Source organism: Battus philenor, unplaced genomic scaffold (genome assembly GCF_028537555.1).
Source record: "Battus philenor isolate CCGP_79_NKW_IND1 unplaced genomic scaffold, ilBatPhil1.0.hap1 SCAF_17, whole genome shotgun sequence".
In the NCBI taxonomy this organism is placed as follows: domain Eukaryota; kingdom Metazoa; phylum Arthropoda; class Insecta; order Lepidoptera; family Papilionidae; genus Battus; species Battus philenor.
In genome coordinates this window covers 1003102-1028454 of record NW_027181679.1, presented here as the reverse complement: position 1 = coordinate 1028454, position 25353 = coordinate 1003102, and the positions used below count along the sequence as shown (strand labels likewise).

At 38.3% G+C, this 25353-nt stretch overlaps 1 protein-coding gene across 1 annotated transcript; it reads right to left on the bottom strand.

Moving 5' to 3' along the window:
* Positions 1–68: 68 nt before the first annotated feature.
* On the bottom strand, positions 69–25059 carry Polr3A (RNA polymerase III subunit A). Its single transcript, XM_068763314.1, has 27 exons — positions 24921–25059; positions 24665–24800; positions 23327–23476; positions 22639–22980; positions 21641–21795; positions 20435–20612; positions 19812–19949; positions 18318–18515; positions 17590–17714; positions 16475–16586; positions 15901–16133; positions 14779–14879; positions 14402–14537; positions 13550–13663; positions 13018–13137; positions 12165–12244; positions 11325–11438; positions 10462–10619; positions 9957–10129; positions 8793–8897; positions 7721–7910; positions 5060–5278; positions 4344–4462; positions 3350–3559; positions 2638–2731; positions 1620–1820; positions 69–438 (listed from the first exon to the last, which is right to left on the bottom strand). The coding sequence occupies exons 1-27, from the start codon at positions 24962–24964 to the stop codon at positions 217–219; spliced, it is 4167 nt and encodes a 1388-aa protein (XP_068619415.1). The 5' UTR covers positions 24965–25059; the 3' UTR covers positions 69–216.
* Between the last annotated feature and the right edge of the window lie 294 nt (positions 25060–25353).

The window sequence follows — 25353 nt, the reverse complement described above, 5'->3', positions numbered from 1 at the left end:
ATGGGGAGTGACATAAGTCCAGCAGTGGGCGTGCGACGGTAATTATGTTGTACTAAAAAAACAACCACTGAAAAAATATTAATATATTTAACAAAATAATATACATTGAAGATGTTTTTTAACAATTTACTTTGTATTATCTCTCATGGCTTGTGCTTCGATGATGACTTGAATTATATGGGTCCATCAGTGGTGAACATGGCATGGTATGGTATGCTAATCCCAAATAGAGAGATGGTGTTTAGGATTGTCGAAGAGTAAAGGACGTGGTGTGGGTACATTGGGAGTGTCAGTGGTGCCGTGCCGGTGCAGGAGTTGAAGGCAGCCGGTGCCGATGGCAGCCGGCACTCCCACGATGATGGACTCTGAAACACCCTCGATGGAGTCCCGCTGCCCGTAGTACGCCGCGTCGAACAGGTGATCCGAAGTCTTCTCGAACTGCACAAAGTAGTTCCAAATTTAAATACGGTGTTTTACAACTATTTTTGTTCTATTGCCCCTCCTAAAATTCTTACGCCACCCTGAATAACATATTTCATTTTTATCATAAAGTGAGAGTCCATTTTCAAATTGTCCCCTTGCGCCTTGCGGGGTGTGGGCTCCACGCTGGAAAACATTGATGTAATGGTATTTAAAATCGTACACTAGCTGCCCACCACCTGCTTCATGACCTTAATGGCTCATAAAATCCGTTCTTAGGTGATCACTACTCGGAAGGAATATTTTACGAAGAGTCAGCACATATTCCAAGTTCACTGATAGAGAATGCCTTCTACTTTTCATCTGACGCCTCTGTAAGGTATAAGCCTCCAGCGAAGATCACGAAGATCACCACGTTGACCGATCCTGCGCTGCCGACATCCAGCGACTTCCCACAACCTTCACTATGTCGTCCGTCTATCTAGTGGGGTACCTACCCCCATAGCGTAGAAATAGAATGCCATTATGGCATTAAGTTTAAAAATAGTAAGATAAAATAGCTTTATAAGATCCAAGTATTATGAAAAATTGCTTTTAAATGCGTATATATATATATGTATATATTATTATTTATATATATATATATAAGTATATATTATTATTTACATATATATATATATAAATAAATATATATATATGACTATATAAATAAAGTTTTTTATTATAGTTACATGTCGCTATAGTAATCGTCTGACTACGGTTTTATAACAAGCCGAATGTCCGCGTGAGACAGACAATGTGATCTTTCTGAGTCTACAGATAACACATAATCTGCGAAAAATAACTTTAATATATACGAATTACCCGAAATAGCTTTCTACGAGCCATGATGTGCACAAAAAGCTTCACTATGTATTCTAGAAGAAAAAGAATAATAGTACATTTAACTGCGCAAAATTGTTTCATAGAGATCAATAGCAGTGCTAAATAGCTTTTAAGCACTGTGGTCTTCGCAAAATAGCTTTATAAACGAACTGTGCTTTTAAAAATCGACTAATAGCTTAAGATCAATGAATTGCATAAAATCACTTTTAAGAGCCTAAAAACAACGAAATAAGAGAGAGAATTTTGAGTATTTTCTTTTCTGAATAGAGATAGAGAAGTGAATGATGAAATTAAAATGAGAAGTGAATACTTACACTAGCCAGGTTGAGCACGGACTCCTTCATGCGCGCGAGCCCGTAGCGCGTGATGCCCAGAACCTCGCCGCGCGCCGTCATCTGCGCGGCCAGCAGCTCCACGTGGCGCCGGTCCACCGCCATGCCGTGCCCCGCCATCACCGCCTGGATCTCGCTGATGATCGTTGACTTCGCCGCCTCGATGCCCAGCGTCTGGTACACCTGCATACAAACGTGCATTGACTACGTCATGAAAAAAATTCTTCTAAGATCTATATCAAAAATATATTTCTCATTTGGTCAATAGAAATTTCAAAGCTTTTACACTTAATGCCGATCATCCTGTATAAAGTTATGACTCTGAAATGTTAAATATATAATGGAATAAGGCGTAACCTTGGGGACGTCTGTCCTAAGTAAGAAAGGAACCAATATTTAACCACTTCCGCACATGCAGTGGTAGTCGTGCAACAAAGTGCATCGCCCGCCAGCCCGCTGATAAATGCGTGTTGCCTTCAACTCCTGCACCGACACAGCACCACTGATACTCCCAATGTACCCACTCCACGTCCCATTCTTCGACAATCCTAAACACCATCTCGCTATTTGTGATTAGCACCATGTCCACCACCAATGGAGCCATATAATTCACAAGTCATGTGTTTCTGACACACCCTTGACATAGTCCATCATCGCGGGAGTATCACCTATGGTGACGAGAGTTCCAAACGTATCCTGATCTCATAAGAGATCACAGCAAACTTGATTAAATTTTTGCTTATGATCACTTTTACAAACGTTATTAAATATTGGACAAGGTGTGATGCAATAATCTTTTGTAAATGAGCTATACATTAAACCCTTTTAAAACCTTTTACACCTATAACCAATCATCCTGTATATGATTCTATAATGTTGAATGCTGTAAGCAAATCTGCATATCCTTATCAAGGATTTAACAGTACGCATCTAGCGTTAAACTACGCATCAAGACGTAGACTACGTGTACGTGTGGCATCACGTAAACCGTTCGACTTACCTCAAGTATGTTGTTGGAGGTTGTTTTGGTGCCGTCCACTCCGTACGTCGCGATGACGTCACGGAGCCCGTCTCCCTCCACGCACAGCTTGTACCTACAAATTTAGAGTGGAGAAAGAGTGAGAATCAGAAAAGGGGAGAAAATCAAAAGAGCTATAGCTATTAGCTAGCTATTTTTTCGAGTTAGTTTCAAGTGGTGGAGGAGGGAGCTGAAGGTGACCGAGTGGTGACCACGAACCGGTAGACGCGGTATGCTCCTTAGTGGATTGACAACATAGTAAAGACCACGGAAAGTAGCTGGAAAAGACCAGAGCAAGACCTGTCATCGAGTAAAACTTAGGGAAGGCCTACGACTTACGGTGGGCGTTTATCGGGTTGTTCGATATTGTATCCGAACGTAACATTTTTTATTTGTACTTGAGTGCGTGTATCGGAACGCACGGCGTCTTTCACCGGCTTCTGTCAAAGGCAATTTTTGCAACGTCATCCATCAACGGACATTTAAAATTGTAGCATATTTGATTTCTTTACATTAAAAAATTAATTAAATGTGCTTGTTTTATATCGATACCCAACACGGGTGATGTGATGAGGGGTAAAAAAAATGGAATATAAATAGTAAGGTCGGTTGATTTATCTAGTAATAATGTTATATATACGTGAACTAACGTTACTGATGTATTTAACGATTTATAATCATCATAAGCGTATACCTGTTGGCTCCCTTGGTGTCATCGCAGGCTATGACCGCGCGGGAGACCCTGGGTAGACCCTGCACCACGACAGAGGGCAGCTGGCGCGCGAGCTGCTGCAGCGTGACGTTGAGCCAGCCGCCGCGAGACGGCTCCGCGCGAACCCTCACCGCCCACGCGGACACCGCCTTCACCTGCGACGCCTTGATCTTCAACTTTGACACGCATATCCTGTCAGAGTCAAAAATATTAATATACCTTTGGAATCAAAAGAAAAGTGATCCAAGTGTATTTACGCCTGCGTTTATAAGAGACAATGTCGAATAAAATGAAATGTAATAAAAATTAAAGTAGAAATATGTCATAGCAAACAAAAATTGAAAATAGTTAACAGAGATTTCAAAAACAGCGACAAAGGTAAAGATGTGTGAAAGGATTGCGAATAAACGAAAAGAGAATGTACGATAATGTGAAAGACAAAGATAGATAAATTTAAATTATGAATAATGAGAGAAGAGAATGTAATAGCCCTCGCTATGTTAAGATAATATTATATTATAAGAGTCGAAGAAGAAAGTGGAGGCCCTAAACTTGCACTAGCTTCAGCGATTCTGAGGCGGATGATGGATCGATATGATCAGGATCCATCATCAGGAGGATTTCGGAGGGAGCGTGGAGTACTCATACCCCGGAACAGGCTATCTAAAATGGAACAACGTGAGCGAAAATCGCGTGGCGATCCCTGATAGAGTTTCAGTAGGTATGAATTCCACATAACCTTGTCCTTCTCCCAGAAGTCAGAACATCGTGTGTCCATCTAGAAGATTTTCCCCTGATACCCAAAAAAAGAATAAGACTCTTTGCTGGGTGGATCGACGACTGAGTTGTAAGTTGCAAGAAGTCACGACGAGGGTTTAGGAAGGTTTACACCTTGCAATGAGCGTCTATCAGCTAAAAAGAAGAAGAAGAAGATGATGATATAGTTATGGTGTACTCTCCCACAAAGCTGGCTTACGAGTAAACGATGGTGTGCACGTTGACCTCCAGGCTGAGCAGCTTGATACGCTCCGCATCCAGACGGATGAGCAGGAAGCACTCCGTGGGCAGGTATATCTCGTCGATGTACGTCGTTATCTTAAAAGTTTAACATATGTCATCCAAGAAGTTACCTTTTTCATTTAGACAAATCTGAATGATAGCTCATTTACTCTCAATTATACGGCTAGTGGTAAAAACTGTGATTTGCGATCGTAGGTCACGGTTTCGATTCCTGGTGATGCAATTCTATATAATTCACACTCCGTGCATTAATTACATAGTATTGTTACTGCTCAAAATCAAGTTTCCAGAGGATAGACAGCAGCGTCCTCTGCGTACCATAATACCACACTGCTATCGTCAAGCCGCCTTCCAAGCGTGGCGATTGTAGTATATCCTCCCCTAGACATCTTTGGGTAGACCTATGCTTTGCAGTGGGTGCCTATGGATTGAAACGACGATACCCTATCCAAGAATCAATTATTTCAGATATATATATATATATATATATATATATATATATAATGTAATGTATTTATTATTATGACATATTCAAATTAATTATTGTTGACTATCTGTCTACGGTGTATCCCCCCCCCCCCTATTGATGTATATAGTGGAGGAGGAGCGAATAGACAGAAAAAAAGTTTCTCGTTATCTTTAATATTAGATGCTTGAATATTAAAAATTTACTTCTCCAAGCGTTGTCTTCTCAATACGACCTTTCACCCGCCTAGCAAAGTCCTGGTCATACGGCTGCATGAGCTCGGCAGTGATGATGGGCGTGGAGATGTTCTTGGATGCGTTTATGATCTCCTTGACACGGGGCACCCCCTGTGTAATATTCATGGACGCGACGCCCGCGAAGTGAAACGTCTTCAGGGTCATCTGGGTTCCAGGTTCACCGATACTCTAAAGGGTAAAAATGAAGAAAGCTATGCTTAGCATAATAGTGTGATAATTGGAGAAAAGTGAAAGAAGAATCACAGCAGGGTATGGGAGGAAGTTTAATAAGGTGTGGGAGGAATTTTTTCGATTTAAATGATTTTGGGATAAGATGCGGATAAATGTTTTTTTTATTTCATTTTTGTCGTTCCTCCTTTTATATTTTTGGATAGGGACTTTACATTTTCGTGTAAATTATTTTTTTTATTTATTTGTTTATTTACAGTTTTCCTCTTTCTTCCTTCACAGTATCTTTCGTACTTTTTCGTTCTACACTTTGGCTTTCTTGTCCTCCTTTCACCCACGGCCTTCATCTCTCTATTCCTTTCCCAAAATATAAGATTTTATCTTTGTTATATTAACTGAATTTCTATATTTTGGTTTCAATCTTTCATTTTTTATCATCTATTGACTAGTTTATAGTTTATCTTAAATTCAGTTCTGTTATTACATTACTATCGACTTAAATCCCTTTACTAATTTTTGTTCCTTTCAAAACCTCCCTTAATTGCTCTGCAATACTTTAGAAATTGTAGACGACCCTTATCGTTTTCCATACGGGACAGGTGTTGGTGTATGAGAGAAGAGGAATTGTGGAGGGGTTTGGGGGTGTGGGAGGGAGGTTTGTATGGCGCAAAGAGCACACCTTATAAGTTTTGAGGCGAAGCCCGAGGACTACAGGAGAAGCTTCGGCCCGGATCCCGACTTACTACTATTCCATCAGATTGAAATAAACTCAAAGTTTAACAATTAGATGTTGTACACGATGTTTCCCAATGTGGGTCCCACGCACCGTAGGAGGACAATTGGATGGGAGCAATTAGAAAGTAGACTCGACACGAGTTTAACCCCTTCGCTTTAATATAAAATATATATATATATATATATATGTTATAGAGGGGGGGGGTGTAATAATTAAAGGCTACGGTGGGGCATGGCATATAATAGGTTGTCAAATATCTCTCTTCCGCCTTTTTGTCTTTTGAATTTCGCGGCTATGTACAAAGCGCTACAGAGCTCGTATCTGGCAATACTATACATAATTTGAAAGGTCTTGACATAACCTACAAAACGACGCTATGCATGATTATTTAGGATATTGCGTTCAACAGTTATAGACGTGTAAACATGGAGTTCACTAACGCCGAAATTCGCGCTATTTTAAAGTTTTCCTTCGTTAAAGGCAAATCCGCTAGAGAAACGTTGCGTGAGATTAATGGTATTTTGGGGGATGGTACTCTATCACTTCGAACCGCGGAGGAATGGTTTCGACGATTCAGAGCCGGCGAAAACGACACCATGGATAAGCCAGCCGGCGGAAGACCTGTGACGACAAATACCGATCAAATCATGGACTACATCGAGTTAGACCGGCATGTGGCATCTCGTGACATCGCCCAGGAGATGGGAGTTAGTCACCAAACCATCTTAAACCATCTGCAGAAGGCTGGATACAAAAAAAAGCTTGATGTTTGGGTGCCGCATGATTTGACGCAAAAAAACCCTCTGGACCGAATCAACGCCTGCGATATGCTGCTGAAACGGAACGAACTCGACCCATTCTTGAAGCGGATGGTGACTGGCGAAGAAAAATGGATCACATACGACAATATCAAGCGAAAACGGTCGTGGTCGAAGGCCGGTGAATCGTCCCAAACAGTGGCCAAGCCGGGATTGACGGCCAGGAAGGTTTTGCTGTGTGTTTGGTGGGATTGGAAGGAAATCATCCACTATGAGCTGCTCCCATATGGCCAGACGCTTAATTCTACCATCTACTGCGAACAACTGGACCGCTTGAAGCAGGCGATCGACCAGAAGCGTCCAGAATTGGCCAACAGGAAGGGTGTAGTGTTCCACCAGGACAACGCCAGACCACACACTTCGTTGATGACTCGTCAGAAGCTACGGGAGCTCGGATGGGAGGTTTTATCACATCCACCATATAGCCCGGACATAGCGCCAAGTGATTACCATCTGTTCCTGTCCATGGCGAACGCCCTTGGTGGTGTAAAGTTGAACTCAAAAGAGGTTCGTGAAAAGTGGCTGTCCGAGTTCTTCACAAATAAGGAGGGGGGCTTCTACGAGCATATTTGAACTAAATCCGGTCACTGTAACACTTTTTATAAAGCATTGAATAAAGAGCAAAAAAGCGGAAGGGAGATATTTGACAACCTGTTAAAAGAATGAAAAATACTGGGTTAAAATAAAGTAAACGTTTGTTTTAGAACTGGATGCAGTTAAATGTACCATTACCGTAATCTGAAAGGAAACTACTTTTCGAAGCTGCTGAAGTGACTAATCAGAGAGGGGAGGGGTTAAGCTTGTTTTGAGAGGAAGCTGGAGGAGTTTTAGAGAAGGATGTGAGTGAAGTTGTAATAGAGTGGATATGTCGTAAGTGGTGGGGGTTACCTGCGCGGCGAGCGCCCCCACAGCGGTGCCTGGCTCAATGACGCCGCGCTGGTACTTGTCGTGGCAGACGCGCACGAAGCGCACCAGCTGCGGCAGCGTGAGCCGCTCCAGCTGCAGCGCCACGCGCCCGCACCCCGCGTACCGAGCACGCAAAGCACGCACTCTCTCCGCGATACTCTTCAGGAACGACCTGCTCAACAATGATCACAGGAACTATTACTTCTCTTATACATCTATATCAATAAATTAAATCAGAACGTTTATTTGTAATTTTAAAATAAACGTTTTTTACTATATGAATCTAAAATATATTTGTATACGGTATATATACCAAAATTACATTATTTTTATTTTTTTCTGTTTGTCTGTCTGTTCTGAATAATCTCTGAAAATACCAGTACTGATAGGTATGTGATGTAATAAGAAGTAACTAGGGTTAAAAATAGACAAAATATTTTTTTTTGTTAAATTTCACGCGACGAAGAAATCAAATTTTTTTATTGTATTTCAAGTTTTTTTAACAATTTCAGGGTTACGCTGCAAGATATGGTGGTATTATTCAATGATTATCTATATAGTATAAAATTGACTATCACTCCTATGGGAGAGCTAAAACAATCACGTGAATTATTGCATATAATACGATATAAATAATTAAACCTGATTTTGTGCGGTTAATGTATACCGCATAAACACATTCAAAATCGAAAAAAAAAACAGTGTTAAAATATATTTTTTAAGTCCCTATTCACCGCATAAAAGGCTTAAAAGGTAAATTAAAGCCTTATTGAATAACTAGGTAACGTTAAAATATATATCCTTTGTAGTATAATAAACACATCAACCCACGGTGAAATGTTTCGAAATATAATCCTTGAGAGTTATCTTTTGCAAGGACTGTTGCTTGACTAGACAAATATATCCGTAACTAGAGGTATTAAAGTTTTTACCTAATATTTTCTTAATCAATATCCCTTCAATTATGTTCTAAATTTTTCAAAAACCGTACAAAAAATACTCATAAAATAGACCACACAAAAACCGTTTCAGTGTAAATAAATATAAAACTCACAGCAATTCATTCTTGAAGTCATCAGGGCAGGTCTTGAAGTCATCCAGAGCCAAGGTTTCCTCCGCCGCCACCACGATTCCATCACCGTCCAGCGGCTCTTCATCTCTGATGATATATGTAATCTATTATCATCAGCTTGTAATGTATAACTCTCTGATGCCAATTTAGTGGGTAGTTCGAAAATATAAATCACTAATGAGAGAGAGAGAGATATGTTAAGACTTCGAGGTACAGATGTGACATAAATGTAATAAAATAGGTTTTATATATAGCCCGTGGCGCCATATAATAAGCGCGCATATAAAAATCGAGTATAATTAATATATTCGTTTTATTGCATATCGATTATGTTAATAATATCGAATATCAATAATCGATTATAAAAAAGAACTAATCGATTAACATAATTGTTGATTTATTTGATTACTGTAACTAGTACTGCAAATAATGACAAGTTTTAAAGTTACTGCATAAAGGTACAATACCCGGTGATAAATATTACACATCGACCTTTGGAAAGAGATATATTATCTCTGTCGCGCGACTGACAAAACGTCTCATAGGTGGTGTAGGACAGAGATAACGCTCTACGAAGCCGAAATTAGCCGATTGTCTCTTTTCAAAGGTCGATGTGCAATATTAATCGCCGGGTATTGTAATACATATCAAAGTGCTGTCACTTCGGACGGCGCCTGTAGATGGCGTTAGTAGTAGATAGTATTGCTTGTCGGCTAGTTCCACGTAAGGGTACTACTTGATTATGTTGGGATTTATTGACTTATTGACATCTATTGTATTGCCGGAGGAAGGTGTGAACCTCTTCCGAGAACCAAAGATCTTTAGCTGAACCGACATCAGTTGGGGGAGAAGCGGTACAGCTTCTGACACGCCGGTGAATGTGACAGACGGCACATCTGAAGGCGATTTTTTTTAAATTTATCAGCTCCGAGTCCGACAAAGCCATAAAAGCTTACAGTGTCCAATAACAATTGGATATATCTCGGTATTAATTAATAAGAAGCAACAATGACACGTCATATATAACAAATTCCAAATTCAAAAATAATTACAGACAGGAACAAATTGTGACTTAAGATTAATGCTGGCCGGTATCATTTCTAAGAGAAGGCTTATAGGAATAAGTGAAAGGTTTTTAAAACTTACCTTGCATGGCACTGCGCCCTCACGTCGGCCAGTACCCGTGCCAGGTCCACAGGCCGATCCTTGCCCTCCATGTAGCTGGGGTCCAACCCGTCGCTTCCATATCGGAACTGCACCACCTCCCCGGTCGCGTTTCGAACCGTCATATCATAATGGAGCACCAGATCTTCTAGGGACTAGAAACAATTTTTTTTTCAGTGTTATAATCAATTATTTATTTAAAAATAACAGATGAAGTTACACTGCAAGATATACGCCTCCCCCGAAGATATCTATGGACAAATATAATCGCCAAGTTTGGAAGGTTGGTTGAAGATCGCAGTGTTGTATTATGGTACACAGAGGACGCTACTGCCCATCCTCTGGAAACTTCCTTGTGAGCAGTGGCATCTGTTTATCAAAATGTTCTTAAATATCGAAGTAATTACATGTACTACATAAACAAATACTAACTCAAACTTAATTTAAACATTGGTAATAAAAAAAAACGGCTGTTTTTTCTCCTAACCTTGACAAGCCTGCGCTGAAGGTAGCCGGTCTCCGCGGTCTTGACGGCAGTGTCCACCAGACCCTCGCGACCGCCCATCGTGTGGAAGAAGAATTCCGTGCAAGTCAATCCCGAGTAGAAACTGTTCTCCACAAAGCCACGCGCCGCTGGAATCTTGGCTGGAAGAACATACAACAATTGTCATACAAGCACATTTTAAAACAATATCCGCATGTAAACGCATCTTTATATTCATTCACAAATGTTAACGCCCACTATAATCATCTGTCCCTTTCACTCGCTCATAAAATTGCGGTTAAATGATAGAAGAGCTCAATTCGACACTGAAATCATATTAACTCCAACTCCCCTAACGGCAATTTTAATCTTAAAGCTATTATATCAAAAAAAAGCGTCTTTATCTGAGAAAACTAAAGATAAAGTTGGTCAGGTTTTTTTACGATTCCAACCAGAGTCACATAAGGTAGACTGTGAATGGAACTGGAAGACGCTGAATGTAGGCCGCCTTCGACGTACCCCATTATACAATAGTACCCTCCAAAAGTAGTATGGTCTGAGTTTGACGTGGCCACATCTCAGATGATGGTGCGTTTGGAACCCTCGTGGCTTTAAAATGAAAGATGCCAACATATGACATTCAGCTATGAAAATTATACAAAGAAATATAATTTATACAGTCTATATCCAGGGGTTTGTAAGTTTTATGGTCCCACTATTAGAGATCTCTCGTGCCTCTAACTTATTTTTGGGATAGGGACTTTTTTTTAATAAGTTATTTATATAACACTTATATTTCTATATCTAAAGCTTAAGGTCCTGTATCTGAAATGATAGAGGAAAGGATTAATTTGAATAACTCTTACAGTGCCTCTCGAAATGCGGCAGCGAGCGATCTTCGAACCCGTTTGGTACACGTTTGCCGTTTAATGCCTGTTGACCGACACAAGCTATCATCTGCGATATGTTGATGTTTGAACCTGAAAAATCATACATCTTATTATTATTATTAGAATCCATGTTCCACAGATAATAGCGTCCGCGCCTTTATTTTCCATTTAAAATCAATTTTCATGTCACCACTTCCTCATCCCTACTCCATCCTCTTCTTCCACCACTATTTTGTTGGGAACAGGGTTTTTTACTTCTTAACAATTTTTCAAATAATTTTTTTTTTCGTCCTCGTCTTCCATAGTTCACAATATCTTTTTTTCTTCCTTCTATCATTCCATAATTCCATCTTGCTTTCCCCTACTCCATATTGTCATCCTCAGGTTGTACGCCAGTATCTTTACACTGGTTTTTGTATTCACATCGATGAACCTTGCATACTTAGGATGGACTTCCGCGAGGTAAAGTCTGATTCCATTAAATATTTAGAACCTTACGATAGTTGAGTCTCGTCCTTGCAATACACGCACGAGTTCGTCGGACCCTGTCATACAGCCAGAGGGTGCCTGTTGTTCGACAGACAACGATGACCACCTTCCTCATATATGGATTGAATATAAACAATAAATCAATCGCATAAAATCAACCTTATACAGGATGATAGGTTACGGATGTAAAAGCTTCAAATCGATCTACGAGTATATCAAATGTAACCAATGACAGCTACACATATATCCTTTTAAAACTAACACCTAAAATCAATCACCTGTATAACGTAAAGAATAAAAAATAAAGTATTTAACACAGAAGGATACCTTTTGAACCGCTCTGAGCCATAATAAGCGGTGCATTGGTAGGATGAAGCTCTCGGAAGCAAGCCTTAGCAGCAAGTTCTCTGAAAACAAAGATATACTAAACTATCCTATATCTATGTGCAATACCTCCACGACAGTAATATAAATATCCTAATATATTAAGTATAATGGGATTATTATATTACGAGGGAACCACCTTTGTATTCGTTATTCATGTTACTTTTTATATCAAAGTAATGTATAATGTTACCATTTTACTTAAAACTTATTAAAGACAATCATATATATATATATATATATATATATATATATATATATATATATATATATATATATATATATATATATATTGCACACAATAATACAGTAATTAGTTTATAAAATCACAAAGACAAAAAACTGTACTAATAATAAACAGACACATACAATAAAATTTTGTTTCTTGAACTCTTAACTGCTCTGAACAGAATCGTATCCATATGTGCGTGTTTGAATGGAGGTGTGTGTGTGTGCGTGCGCGTGTGTGTGCGCGTGTGTGTGTGTGCGCGTGTGTGTGTGCGCGTGTGTGTGTGTGCGCGTGTGTGTGCGAGGGCATGCAACGGCGTGCGAGGGCGCGCGCGCTTGCGTGCGTGCGTACCTGCGCGTGTGCATGAGTGCGTGTATGGGTGTGTGCATGTGTGTGACTTACGTTAATATTACAATAATACGGCATTGATAATATTTAAACAATATTTTAAATTTATTAAAGATATCTAGATTCATTGTAGAGGAGAGAATAAATTCAAGGTAAATTCATTCCTAGGTTATTCGGAGAAAGTAATACATATAAACTTATATGAATTATTAAAGAGACCTGATACTGCTGAGTTCGCTTAACATTACTGCCTCCAGGGTTTCCTCCATGGTACAACCGGGTTGACTTTGCAGCGTCCCTTTCTCCATCTCCAGGATATAGCCGTCACATTTCGAGTACCTGTTAAACCATAAATATAAATCTGGAATCTTTTACATCACAGGAAACTCTTTTTTTTCTCGTGCTATGTTTTACTAATCACTATCTGTCACGGCAGCTATACTGCCTAGAGACATAGTCGTATTCCATTCAATATATATTCTGCGTGGAAACTGTGAAATTCGTGTAATTAAAAGGAACTGTCAAACGCGCGAAGTTCATAGCGAACTGTCAAATATTAGAATGTTTCACAGTTCGGTTTAAGTTTAGAACAAACTGTAAAATGCGCAAAGACTAAAGGCATTCCGTTCTAGTTTCCTTGGAATTTTCAATTTTTTTTTCAAAATAAACTTCATGTGCATTTAGCTAATCATATGGCCACTCATTCTATTTACATATAAATATATATGATATATAGATAAATATAGCTCACCCGGACTCCAATAATTTGTTCTTGGCTTCTATGAGCTTCTTACCCGGCGTCACGTCGATGATACCAAAACTGAAGCCCCGATTCATCATATAGTACGAAGCCATACGCGCTAACCTGAAAACGATTTCTTTTTCAATTTAATCTTTTACTACACTCGGCTTGCCTAAATTATGTTAGGTGCTACTGCCTTCAACAAATTTAAAGAAACTAAAGTCAGATTGAGCTACAAAATGGTATCCTACAACTTAAAACCACGTAGACTCCAAAGTACTTTTAAAGCTCATCAGGTCGGTAGACTTACACAAGTTTCTAAAAGATGTAAAACTCGACATTAATAATATATCAGATCAGGTTCATTCACTGAAACTTTAAGGTTTAACATTGGTAAATATTTTGTATCAATAGTGGTAAATGTATAGAACTGTTTTATCATATTTTCTCTTAGAACCTACTAGATGGCGCTAGTGAGTAAGCCTCATAGACGTAGTACTGATTTACCGACGGTTTATTTACTTTAAAAACCACTATGTATGCTTGTAACACGTGCCTTAAAAAATAAATAATTATTGTGTTTGTCTTCCTGGACCTTGAAGAGCAACCTACCATCGTCTGCAAATAGAAAAACAACTAGAAATATGATTTTTAATGCAATTTCTTTATCTTCCCGATCTTCAAGATACCCCCTTTGGGAGGATAACAGAGTTATATGGGATGCCTGCCTTTCCTTCGGTGATCAACCTCTGCGTTATATGAGGGACTCCAGTGTCTCTATTACCAACTTAATTATTCCCTCATTTCTACAATCCCTAGGTAATGTTATCTTACTCCACCAACTCCTCACCGTGTACTTACCTCCACATACCCCTAACCGCATGCTCCTCCCCCCAATCTCGCAGGAGGATATAGAAGATGCTGGTCTTGGTGCCGGAGCCCAGTGTGCTTTTATCCATAGACCCGCACAACAGTTCCGAGTTCCTTATGATTACATCTGTAATTGAAATATAATCTTCTGTAACACGTTACTTCGATATTCTTCTTCTTTATTATTCTTTCTACCATCAAAATCTCACTATATAAACAATATAGAAAAAAATAATTATCTTTGGAGAATCTACACAGAAGACTATATCCAGCATTGGACATCCTGAAATAGTAAGGAGTAGATCACCAGCTCCTCTAGCCTCCTGTTTCTCCTGGATCCACCCTTCCAAAGGTCAAGCGGTACTCACACGAGTCCTGGATGCACATGTCCCGGTTACCGGTGTAGTTTTTCCCCTTCACCTCCAGGTTGGCTTTCACCTCGCAGCGTTTGTTCGGCTTCAATATCAAACTGAAAACGAGAATGATTTCGTACAGGCGAGCACACAATCACCATAATCAAAAATAATAAAAAAAACTACCAAATGATACAAGGATCAGTATTATAATATACAACAAATATTTGTACAGTATCCGGATATAAATTTTGCACATCGACCTTTAGAAAGAAACTATCGGCTGATTTCGGCTGCGTAAAGCGTTATCTCTGTCGCACGAAATAAAACTATTGACAGAACGTCACATAGGTAGTGTGGGACAGAGATAGTGCTCTACAAAGCCGAAATTAGGCGATTGTATCTTTACAAAGGTCGATTTGCAATATTTACGCTGGGTACTGTATGCCGAAATTTAAATAATATGTCAATGTTTACAATTGTGTGTCAATATTTATATAAAATAGTGACACACATAAAATTTAATATTAGAAATTGTTACAGTCGAGCATACAAACACCATAATCAAAATACTACCAAACAACTAAAAAAAAAACTACCAAATGGTACATTGATTAGCACTACCGTATAATATATACATTAGCCAAAATGTAAATAATTATATAAAGAATAGTCTCAGACATAGCACATAAATAAATAAATACGTGAAATAAAAAAAACAAACTCGTAACAAATCCTTTATGGGTCTGAGTGTATGCATATATATTAAAGTTCCACAAGATATTTTAGACCTTTCTTTTCTTAGTTTTAAATTTAAAATTAAAAGTATATTATTAAATAATTCTTACTAGAGCATTCAAGAGGTTTTGATTGACAGAAATGTGTGGAACATGATTTGTTGACTCATTTACATGGTTGATATTATAATGTACACCACAAATAGTGTTGAATTTCATAATTCAACTATTGAATTTCCAGCTCTTTCCAGCAGATCAGCATTACGAGCTGGTGGTGGCTTAACCATGGATTGACACAAAGATATATAATGCTAAAATCAATTAAATATCTTTGGGGAAGAAGAGGGGTTAAGTGTTCTGTCTGTCTACCAGCTGATATAATGATGAAGGGTTAACTTACCTAAATACCTGTTTTCCAGTCCATAAGACCCTGGGCTTCAAGATCGCGGGCGGGGGCATATCGATCCTCATGGTGCTGTCAGGACCAGCCAGGAGGCAGCTGGCCAGCTGCTGAGCTTCGGACTTTGTGAAAAACGTGTCCCTCTGGGTGATTAGGTACCCTCCCGTTATGAAGTCTTGGGTTGCGGCGATCAGCAACTCGCCGTTCCGTGGCGTTACCAGATTCGATTTGTTCTATAGACATTTATAACTATTATAAAAATTATATTTTAAAAAATTCCACAGATTAAATATAAACATGATGAAAATATACACATATTTTTATGATATAAATTATTTATGATTTGTTTTGAATATATAATATTCATACAATTATAGAAAGTTTAACAACGAATTTAAAACAGAAAGCATTATCTACCAGTTAATCATTTGGGAGGTGATGAGTTTAGTAAAGTAGATGAACGAAGTAAAGATCATGAAAAAAAAGAAACAAAAAAAAGAAAAAAAGAGACGTAAATATACTAATAAAGACAAATGTAGATTAAGTTATGATAGAAAAATAAAAAAATACCCACTCCCATAAGAATGAGTGCCTCCGCTCGTGCTTCCTCTGTCTGCGGAAGGTGCATATTCATTTCATCACCGTCGAAATCTGCGTTGTAGGGTGTACACACGCACTCGTTGAAACTGCAAGGAATTATATTTACTATTAGATTAGTAGATCACAAATAGAGTCCAAGAAGTAATCCTGAACATAGTGAGATTGGTGCAAAGTTATAAATTTTTGATATCAGCTCTATAACATTTCGTCTGATAGTATGCAAACCTAACCCTCAGAGATAGTGAGAGAAAAAGAAAAAACGAAAGGGATAGAAAAATAAAGAAAATATATATATATATACTTAAAGCAAGGAGGAGAGAAACAGTAAAGTAGCAAGAAAGAAACGGAGATAAAAGAAGCAAGACAGCCGAAGAGTGACATTTCACAATTTAAAAGCTACCGGAGAAAAAAGACCAGCGAGACATAGGAAAAAAAGAGACAGTTACTAATTTATTCTTTTTTAAACAATGTGAAGGTGAAGTAAAAATAAAATATGGATATGGATTACACAACTATTATATATTATACTCTTAGGTCGTAAGTTCGATTCCCAGGATACAATCTAATGTTATTCACACTTTGTGCATTAATTATATAGGATTGCCACTGCTCACAAACAAGTCTTCAGAATATGGGCAGCAGCGTCCTTTGCGTACCATAATACCACACTGTCATCGCCAACCTGCCTGCCAAGGTTGGCGATTACGGTATACGCTTTATAGATATCTTCGAGGGAGACCAATTTTTTTACAGAGGGCGTCTATGACGATGAAAAGAGAAAGTAGACCAAGATCCAAATATCATATTACGAAAGAACGAGGCGAAGGAAGTGAGACGACGAATATTCATTCGTCATACTATCATTCGATAGTAAGGATGAGAAAGATAGAAATTGTAGAATGTAAGTAGAAGAAAGATAGATCATGTGAAGAATGATAGGAGAGTATGGAAATAATAAGAGTGAAAAAAAATATTAAAAGACAAATACGACCTGTCCTTCCCAAAGATAGGTATACGAGAGGCCCCCACTATTGGGGCCAGGGCCATAAAAAATGTCTTATTACGTCAAGATGATTAGCTGGTACTTACCGGAAGGTCCTCTGTGGCTGGACCCTGGCGCGATGACACATAATGGACAGCTTATGCAGCGACGGCTGCCGGTTGAACAGCACCACATCTCCGTCCACCAGGTGCCGCTCCACTACGTCTCCGCACTAGAAGATATTTTCGAAAAATAAAGACGACCATAATGGCTCTTCAATCTAGGAGCCCTAGAGACAAGTTTATACGAGGCCTGGGCACTCTTCCGCACTCTGTCCCTCTAGCCCAAGGATAAATACTAATAAAGTAACAGTGTCCAGACAAAAAAATATAGTTTTTTGATACCCATATTGTGGTGGTTGTGGAAAAATATGTACTAAGTCCGCCATATTGGAACGGCGTCCATATTGAATTTTAAATTTTGACATAATCATCGTGTTTTACTAGTGTAGCTCTTTCATTTGATACCCATATTGAGGGGGTTAAGGAAAAATACGTAATCCGCCATTTTGTATCGGCGGCCATCTTAGATTTATAATGTTATTGATTTTATTATATTGTATTGTCATCTAAATTAAATGTGTGTACCAAATTTCAGACTAATCTGACAACGGGAAGGTGCTTAAATTTCAATTTCTAATTTTGATCCAAATAAATTCCGTACGGGTCGAACTAAATAAAACCGTTTAATAACGACTTCGATACTAAATCGTGTTACCATATATATAAATTTCTTTCTGGTTTCTGATGAAACTATAAAAAGATGTGATAGATACCTTGAGCTCGTGAGCTATCTTCTCCCGGTTTCCGTACTTGAGGAACTTCTTGTGACGGACGCCGCGTTGCTGCACGTAATTCGCACCAGGGTGCACGTCGGGACCGTTGCACACCAGTCGCTTCAGCCACTGCAGGTTCGCGGGGAACACCCGCTCGGGGTAGGTCAACACCTTCGCCACGTGTACGGGTACGCCCACCTGTGACGTCACACGTTTACGACCATCAAAATGATATTGAACAACGATGATCATGTCTTCATATGCCTCCATTTAAGATCGCAAGGATTACCAGTTCTGCGCTTACCACATGCGGCGACTTCCCGAGACCTTATTATCTTTGGTCTTCCTAGATTTCTTCACTCTCTTTTCTTTCAGTCATATATACAATGAAGAATATTGTTGAATATTGTGAACCTTCTAAACAATAAACACGGAACAAGAATCAAGAGATGAACGACAGATAATATGAAGTATGAAAGAAGAGAAAGAAAATAAAAAAAAAGTATGTGAAAAAATAAAATAAATGTAGACAAAAAGTCCCTGTCCCACACCAGATAGGGGGTACGAGAGGCTCCCAATAACGAGAGCCATTTATTAAAAAAAAAAAACACGGAACTAGAGACCTTGAAGTTATTTATAGATTTTTGTGTACGATTGTCGGAAATTCTTACCGACTTCTATCTCGAACTTACTAAAACCTTCTCCGTAGTATAAATAGGTGTACATATCGACAGTTCAGTGTTGTTATTCGAGTTATAAAATTAAGATATACGATCAGTGATACAAAGTGACTATATGGTAAGTTTTTTCGACAGTGATTTCTTGCGCGATTTGGAAACGTAGATTGGACTAATCGAAAGTATACTTTGTGTTAAAGTACATTTTTTAAAACATTTTTTCAAAGTTTCAACTTTATATAGGATGCTTAAAAATAGATATAAAAGTAAAATTTTTCGTTGATAAATGAACTATACATACCCTTTAAAGCTTATAACAATATATTTATAAAAACATCATGTACTTTAACAATAATTATAATAAATTTAAAAAAGGAACGTCCATAGTGTATTTAAAACTGTCTACCAAAGTTTCGAATGCAATGTCTTTAACTCGTTTGTAATAAACTATATAAAATTTCTTAATTATTTCCATAAAACATTATTGAATTACAATTTAGAGATCAAAACACATATTAAAATTTAATCACTGAATAAGAATTATTATTCAATAAACTAATATTTTATGACAGGAGTCTTTGTCGATTGCTTTGATTTTATTCAGCCTATTTATATAATATATTATAAAAATGTGTTGCTGTGGAGTTTCTTCCTGCTTCTTCTCCATAACTATAACATCTTGAAGCAGAAAGGAGTCACAAATAAAATAAATAAAAAGAAAAATAGATAATAAGATAACGATAAATAAGAGTTCTGTTGAAAGTTCCATGAATAAATAAATCTTATTTTATCTTCTATATGAAACAGATTGACTCACCTCTTGTATCTGCAGGTTGGGATCAGGTGAGATGACGGTGCGACTGGAAAAGTCCACTCGTTTCCCGGACAGGTTACCCCGGAAACGTCCCTGCTTGCCTTTCAAACGTTGCACCAGACCACGACCCGGTTTTTTAGGCTGTGAAAAAAAGATGGCTGAAAAAAATCGCACCTGAAAGTTGAGCCTTTCCTCGAACTCTCTCTCGACAGATGTCTGTTATAAAGGCTTTAGTGCTGAGGTAATATAATAACAGTTACATCGCAATAGGATTAAATATGACATATGGATCCCAGACGTGGTCGCTTACGGTGAGATCACCAAGAGAGCAATGGAGAGAGCTATGAGGAGTTTAACCTCAAGATCGAGTCAGGAATGAGGAGGTCCGCAGAAGATCATAGGTCATCATTGTAGGTTTAAAAATTACTTGTGCAAACAACGAGAGTGGATATTCCCCCCCCCCCCCACTATTTGGACTGAAGACATAGTTACGAGAAGTCGCTGGATGCAGGCAGCTAAGACCGATCATCATGGCGATCTTTAGGGGAGGCCTTCTACAGTAGGTTTTACGGTCCTGTCTCTGAGAGGTGAGTCGTATCCCAGCAGTGGGAACATTACCCGCCTACCTGCATAGAGAGTGGGATGCCGGACATCTCGCTATTGATGTACAGCGCCGCGTGCAGCTGAAGGTAGTCCCAGTCCTCTTGCAGCAGCTCGCTCTTGCCGCCGCTTGCGATGTGACGCGTGATCACGTCGTTGATGAGTAGGATCTCCGACTGCTTCATCGTCAGATCGTCTTCGTTGCTGCGAGGGAGACGGAGATATATGCTTTACTATACAGAGTGATTATACAGAGAGTGTGGTCAACACTAAATAAATCAACAACTTTTTTTTCCAGCACATACAGGCGATGCACTAGGCCTCTATGTCGCCTGATGTTAAGCGATGACGAGGTCTACAATGGTACACGCTAGCCCGGAGGAAACCCATTCACTCTTGTTTTGAAGATTCCTAAGTTATAATTGGAAGCAATGACGCCGGTTGGTTGTTCTACTCCTTGGCCGTACACTGTATAAAAGTATTAGCAAAACGCTTAGTGTGGGTGGAACATATTGTTGTCCGAAGGAAGAAAGGAGATGGAGAAATTATTTGGTGTAATTTCAACGCACACCCTCACCAAAGTATTGTTACCAATCAGTCTCTTGCATTGAATAAAAAATAAATTAACAAAGTTATTAAGTCTTTCTGTCCAACCACTATGATCATAGATTGTCCCTTTTTTATCATCATCACCATAATTTCATCCGTATGACGTCCAAAGCTGAAGACAGACCTCCTCCATAAATTTCCAATAGGCTTGATTAATGCAGACAGGGTCAGTCTACATTATAGACGTTCTATGTGCGCTTGCTGGTTCATGGTCTCATCTCCGGATCCTAAAGACATCAAGAGACCATCAGTGTTGCGCACTATGAGGCGCTGCCGGCACAAAACCCCACGTTCTTCTTCAACGCCTTTTGTTAAAACTACGGGAACTCTTTTACGTACTACCATAGTTTCAATGGTGGTGGCCTAGTGCTTTGACTCCTTACTTGCGACGGATCACCCCGAATCCCTCAGCAAGACCATGTCAAAGGTGTTGGAGAAAGGCGCGGTATAACACACTCCAACATCAACTGCGGATGGGCACTTCAGATATTTTTTCTCTCTTTCTCTCCGCAGCATCCTTCTCCAACATCACTTCAAAGTAGTCTACTGTAACCTCCTGAAGCTTATAGCCACAAAGGGTTGATAACCCGAAGGTTAAACTTTTTAATAAATCTCCTACTTACGTGCCAGCCTTGATTTCAGAGACAACACTGGGCCGAATACAGAGAGGTGGAACTGGTAACCGAGTAAGAATTAAGTCTTCCGGACGACAGGCTTTAACATTCATACCCAATAGTGGTATGTCTTCGTCGGGGATACGTCGAAAGAGGTTTAACACCTGGAAACAAACATACTTTACAGTGCAGCTACAAGATCTACCAAACAAAGCGAGATGAATATAGATGTGATGGAGGTAAGAGAATGTCAGAAGCAAACTTCATATCATTTCTGAAATGATCTTCTTAAGCATTGATAGGATTCTTTCAAATCTGGATAGCTACAGACAAGAGTTTGGTTGGAGAAGGTGCATCGCACATGGCGATGACTCTACAATGCGATAGATTGGCACGATAATTCTATGGAATCTTGAGTAGTTGTCGTTGTTTCAGCCCATAGACCACCAGTTCAAAGCATAGGTCTCCTCCAATTATATCTATGGGGGATATACCATAATCATCACGCTTACTATGGGGGTTGGCGACCCCATTGTAATATTATTAAGCAAAGAACACAGAGGATGGGTAGAATCTAAAAACTTGTTTGTGAGCAGTGGCAATCCTATATAATTAATGCACAAATTGTGAATTATATAGGATTGTATCAAAGGAATCAAACCCACTATCTATGTTTGTAAGTCTCAGCCTTCTACCACTGGGCTACCACAGGTCAATTAAAAGACAAGAAAATTTAAATAACCATTGGCACTCAACTTAGCCACGCCACCACATTGAATACAAATGAGTTCCTTAGACTAACAAAAGTTATAGTTTTGAACCATAAACCTCCAAATGCTGCATATGATGTCAACCCACAAGGCGGAGAAACAACTTTGTCAAAATATTCTGAAGATGCAGAACGCAGGTCACTTCCTACTGGTTCTAAAGAAAATCATTAGGGGAAACTTATGTCCAGCAGTGGGCATGTTGGAACAGTGTTGCTAAATTGTTGAAATAAAACTAACCTCCAATGGCGTCATTTCAATTATCAATCCACTGTTTATCATTGCTGCAACCTCTTTATTGGACTCCTTAGCTTCGTGAAAGTTCTTCAGTACATTCACAACTATGGGGTCTGTTTGTTTTTTATTTCTGTATTTTTCATGTGTGATCTTCAGTATACCAGTGGAACTTTTCTTCACAACTCCATTAATAGACTCGCAGTAAGGACATTTGGTGCATGTCTTCGCCTTCTTTAGTACAGCTGCTCTTAATGACTTCTTGTGTAAATATGACAATTCCGGGTTCATAAATTTCCTTTGGAATGATTTCTTTATCTTTTCTGGCAACATTACTTTTGCACATTCCTGTTATAAAGTTAAAATTAAGTCATTAAAAAGTGAAGAGATAAATTGACATTTAGTAGCTACATAATAAACAAATAAATCTTATTGCTGTTTGTTCAAAATGTAAACTTGCTTTATTGACTCTACATGGTTGTCGACGTCAAACATTGTGAAGTTGAATTTTTATTTTCTCACTGGCCCTTCCCAGCAGATAAACCTTCTGAACTGGTAGTTAGATTACTAAAGGACTGTCTACACTGATGATTTTATAAAGTTAAATATATTAACTAAAATGCAAGTAAATAAGCTCAAAAGATATATTTTGAATTTAAATAAGCAGGGTTTTTATTCTCCCGGAACATCTTACCTTACATATTGTCTGGAGTATAGTTATAATCGAACGAAAATAACCAACATGGAACACTGGCAATGACAACTCTATGTAGCCATAGTGGCCAACGCATTCTGCCAACCCTAGTCCACATGTTTCACAGTTGGCATCCTTTTGATTTGTGCCCTGGAAAAAATTAAAACTGTTTAAATACTCTTAGAGCCAGATTCATACTGGGACGAGAAATTAAAAAATGTAAATGAATCAGAACATTTTTTTTTCTCTATGCTTATCCACAATCTATTATCTATAAGCAGATGTATTGTTTGGAGTATGTCTGGATAGGTGTGGTTTCCAGTGAAGCCACTCCCTTCTCAAAGAGCTACATACATTCACACAGCTTCAAGATGTCATGTCTCTTCAGTTGTTTGGCATATTTTGCCGATGTAAGGATTTGGACAGCTAACTGGTTTAGATGGTTATCAAGCCATTGTTGGTAGGATTTAGCCAATACTCTGATCTCCTCTTTGACTGTTACTGTCTTTAGGTGTTTGTGAATTTCAGAGTTGAATGTGTATGATGGCACATAAGATATTCTTCTGAGTACCATGTTCTGCGTTAGATAATAGACATTGGAATTTTTAGCCCCTCCCCAAATCTGAATCCCATGCATCCATACTGAATCAGAACATGGTGTAATAAGGTGTAATGAAATAGATGTGTATTTAATGCTACCAAAACCACCACAAAGGAGGTATGTGATATTGTCTTCTGTTTTGGTGTTATGGAACTATGATATGGTGTCTTGACTCCTATGATGTTACAAAAATCTACTATAAAATTGAACACCTTAATAATTCAAAGCAGGTCAAATTGATTGTTCAATATTAGGTTGGCGAGAAAGTCAACACAGCCTCTTGGGAAGAAGGTTTAGCATGGCAAAAGGAGGAATGGTACAGTGGTGTTGGTAGCACTATATACTAGTACTAATTATCTCCATTCATTTGTACATTACTAAAGTTCAGATGATAAGAAGCACATTTAATACAAGTTGAAATATTACAGAAAGCACTTTTGTATTGAATAGTTCCTGGATGTGAAAGAGAGAATTAAATAATTAATTATATTAGCTCGTACAAAAGAAAAACTACATATGCTTGTGTGCAAGTTGGGACTGCCAAAAATCATTCCTTTTGTTAATAATACCCAAGCCGCGTCTGTATTTTTTAACCAAAGATAACTTTGATTAATGATCATCATCATTCCAGCCACAAGACATCCATTGACACTGATGTCTCTTTCATAGATTTCCGTCAAAATCAGTTGGAATCTATAAATATAGAAGATCAAGGTTTAAGTTTTTAGGAAGTATACCATTCGTCTATCGAGTACGCCATGAGCGGCTGGCGTCCTTTTTCCATCTTGTGCGTAGAGGTTTTTCGTAATGACTTGTATATGAGCAGCCTGCTGGATATTAGAAGCACTATCAACATTAAACGTTACGTGGGAACTGAAACCGAGAAAGTTTTAATAAGTCTATTTTATACACTATATATGAAAAAAACTTTAATAAATACAGAAAAATACGAAACAACTTTATATGAAAACATGTAAACATAACCTTACTTACATTTTCCTACCCACATACGTCTCACGGTATTGTTCCTTCGGCATTTTTAATTATATTTTAATACATAATTACAATGATCGAAGAATCGCTTATTCACTTAAATATAATCAAAATACAACATTGTACATTTACGGCACAACACCAGATGTTTTGACATTTGTAGATTGATGTGTTACCCATTATAAAATAATTGATATTATATTTTAGGTTTTTCTTCGTTTCTTTTTATTAGCTCAAATAAAACTTAATCTCTTCATAAAGTTTTTTTAAATGTAGCTCAATAAAATATAATTAGTTTTAAAATGTTTAAAAAATGTTACAAGCATTGAATATTAAAATCTACCATAAAATATAAGATTGGTCAAATTAGAATCAATAGCTGTCCAGGCATTGTGCATTCATTTTAATCAAGAATAAGGTCACTTTATTCTTA

What these genes read in the sequence shown, in the direction of transcription:
- Polr3A (XM_068763314.1), bottom strand. Translation starts at nt 24,964, where the DNA reads ATGCCGAAGGAACAATACCGTGAGACGTATGTGGGTAGGAAAAT. An exon ending in ACTGGAAAACAGGTATTTAG is followed by an intron (nt 14,880 to 15,900) that starts GTAAGTTAACCC and finishes TCTCGTTTTCAG; the next exon opens with TTTGATATTGAAGCCGAACA. An exon ending in AGGGCGCAGTGCCATGCAAG is followed by an intron (nt 8,898 to 9,956) that starts GTAAGTTTTAAA and finishes ATATATCATCAG; the next exon opens with AGATGAAGAGCCGCTGGACG.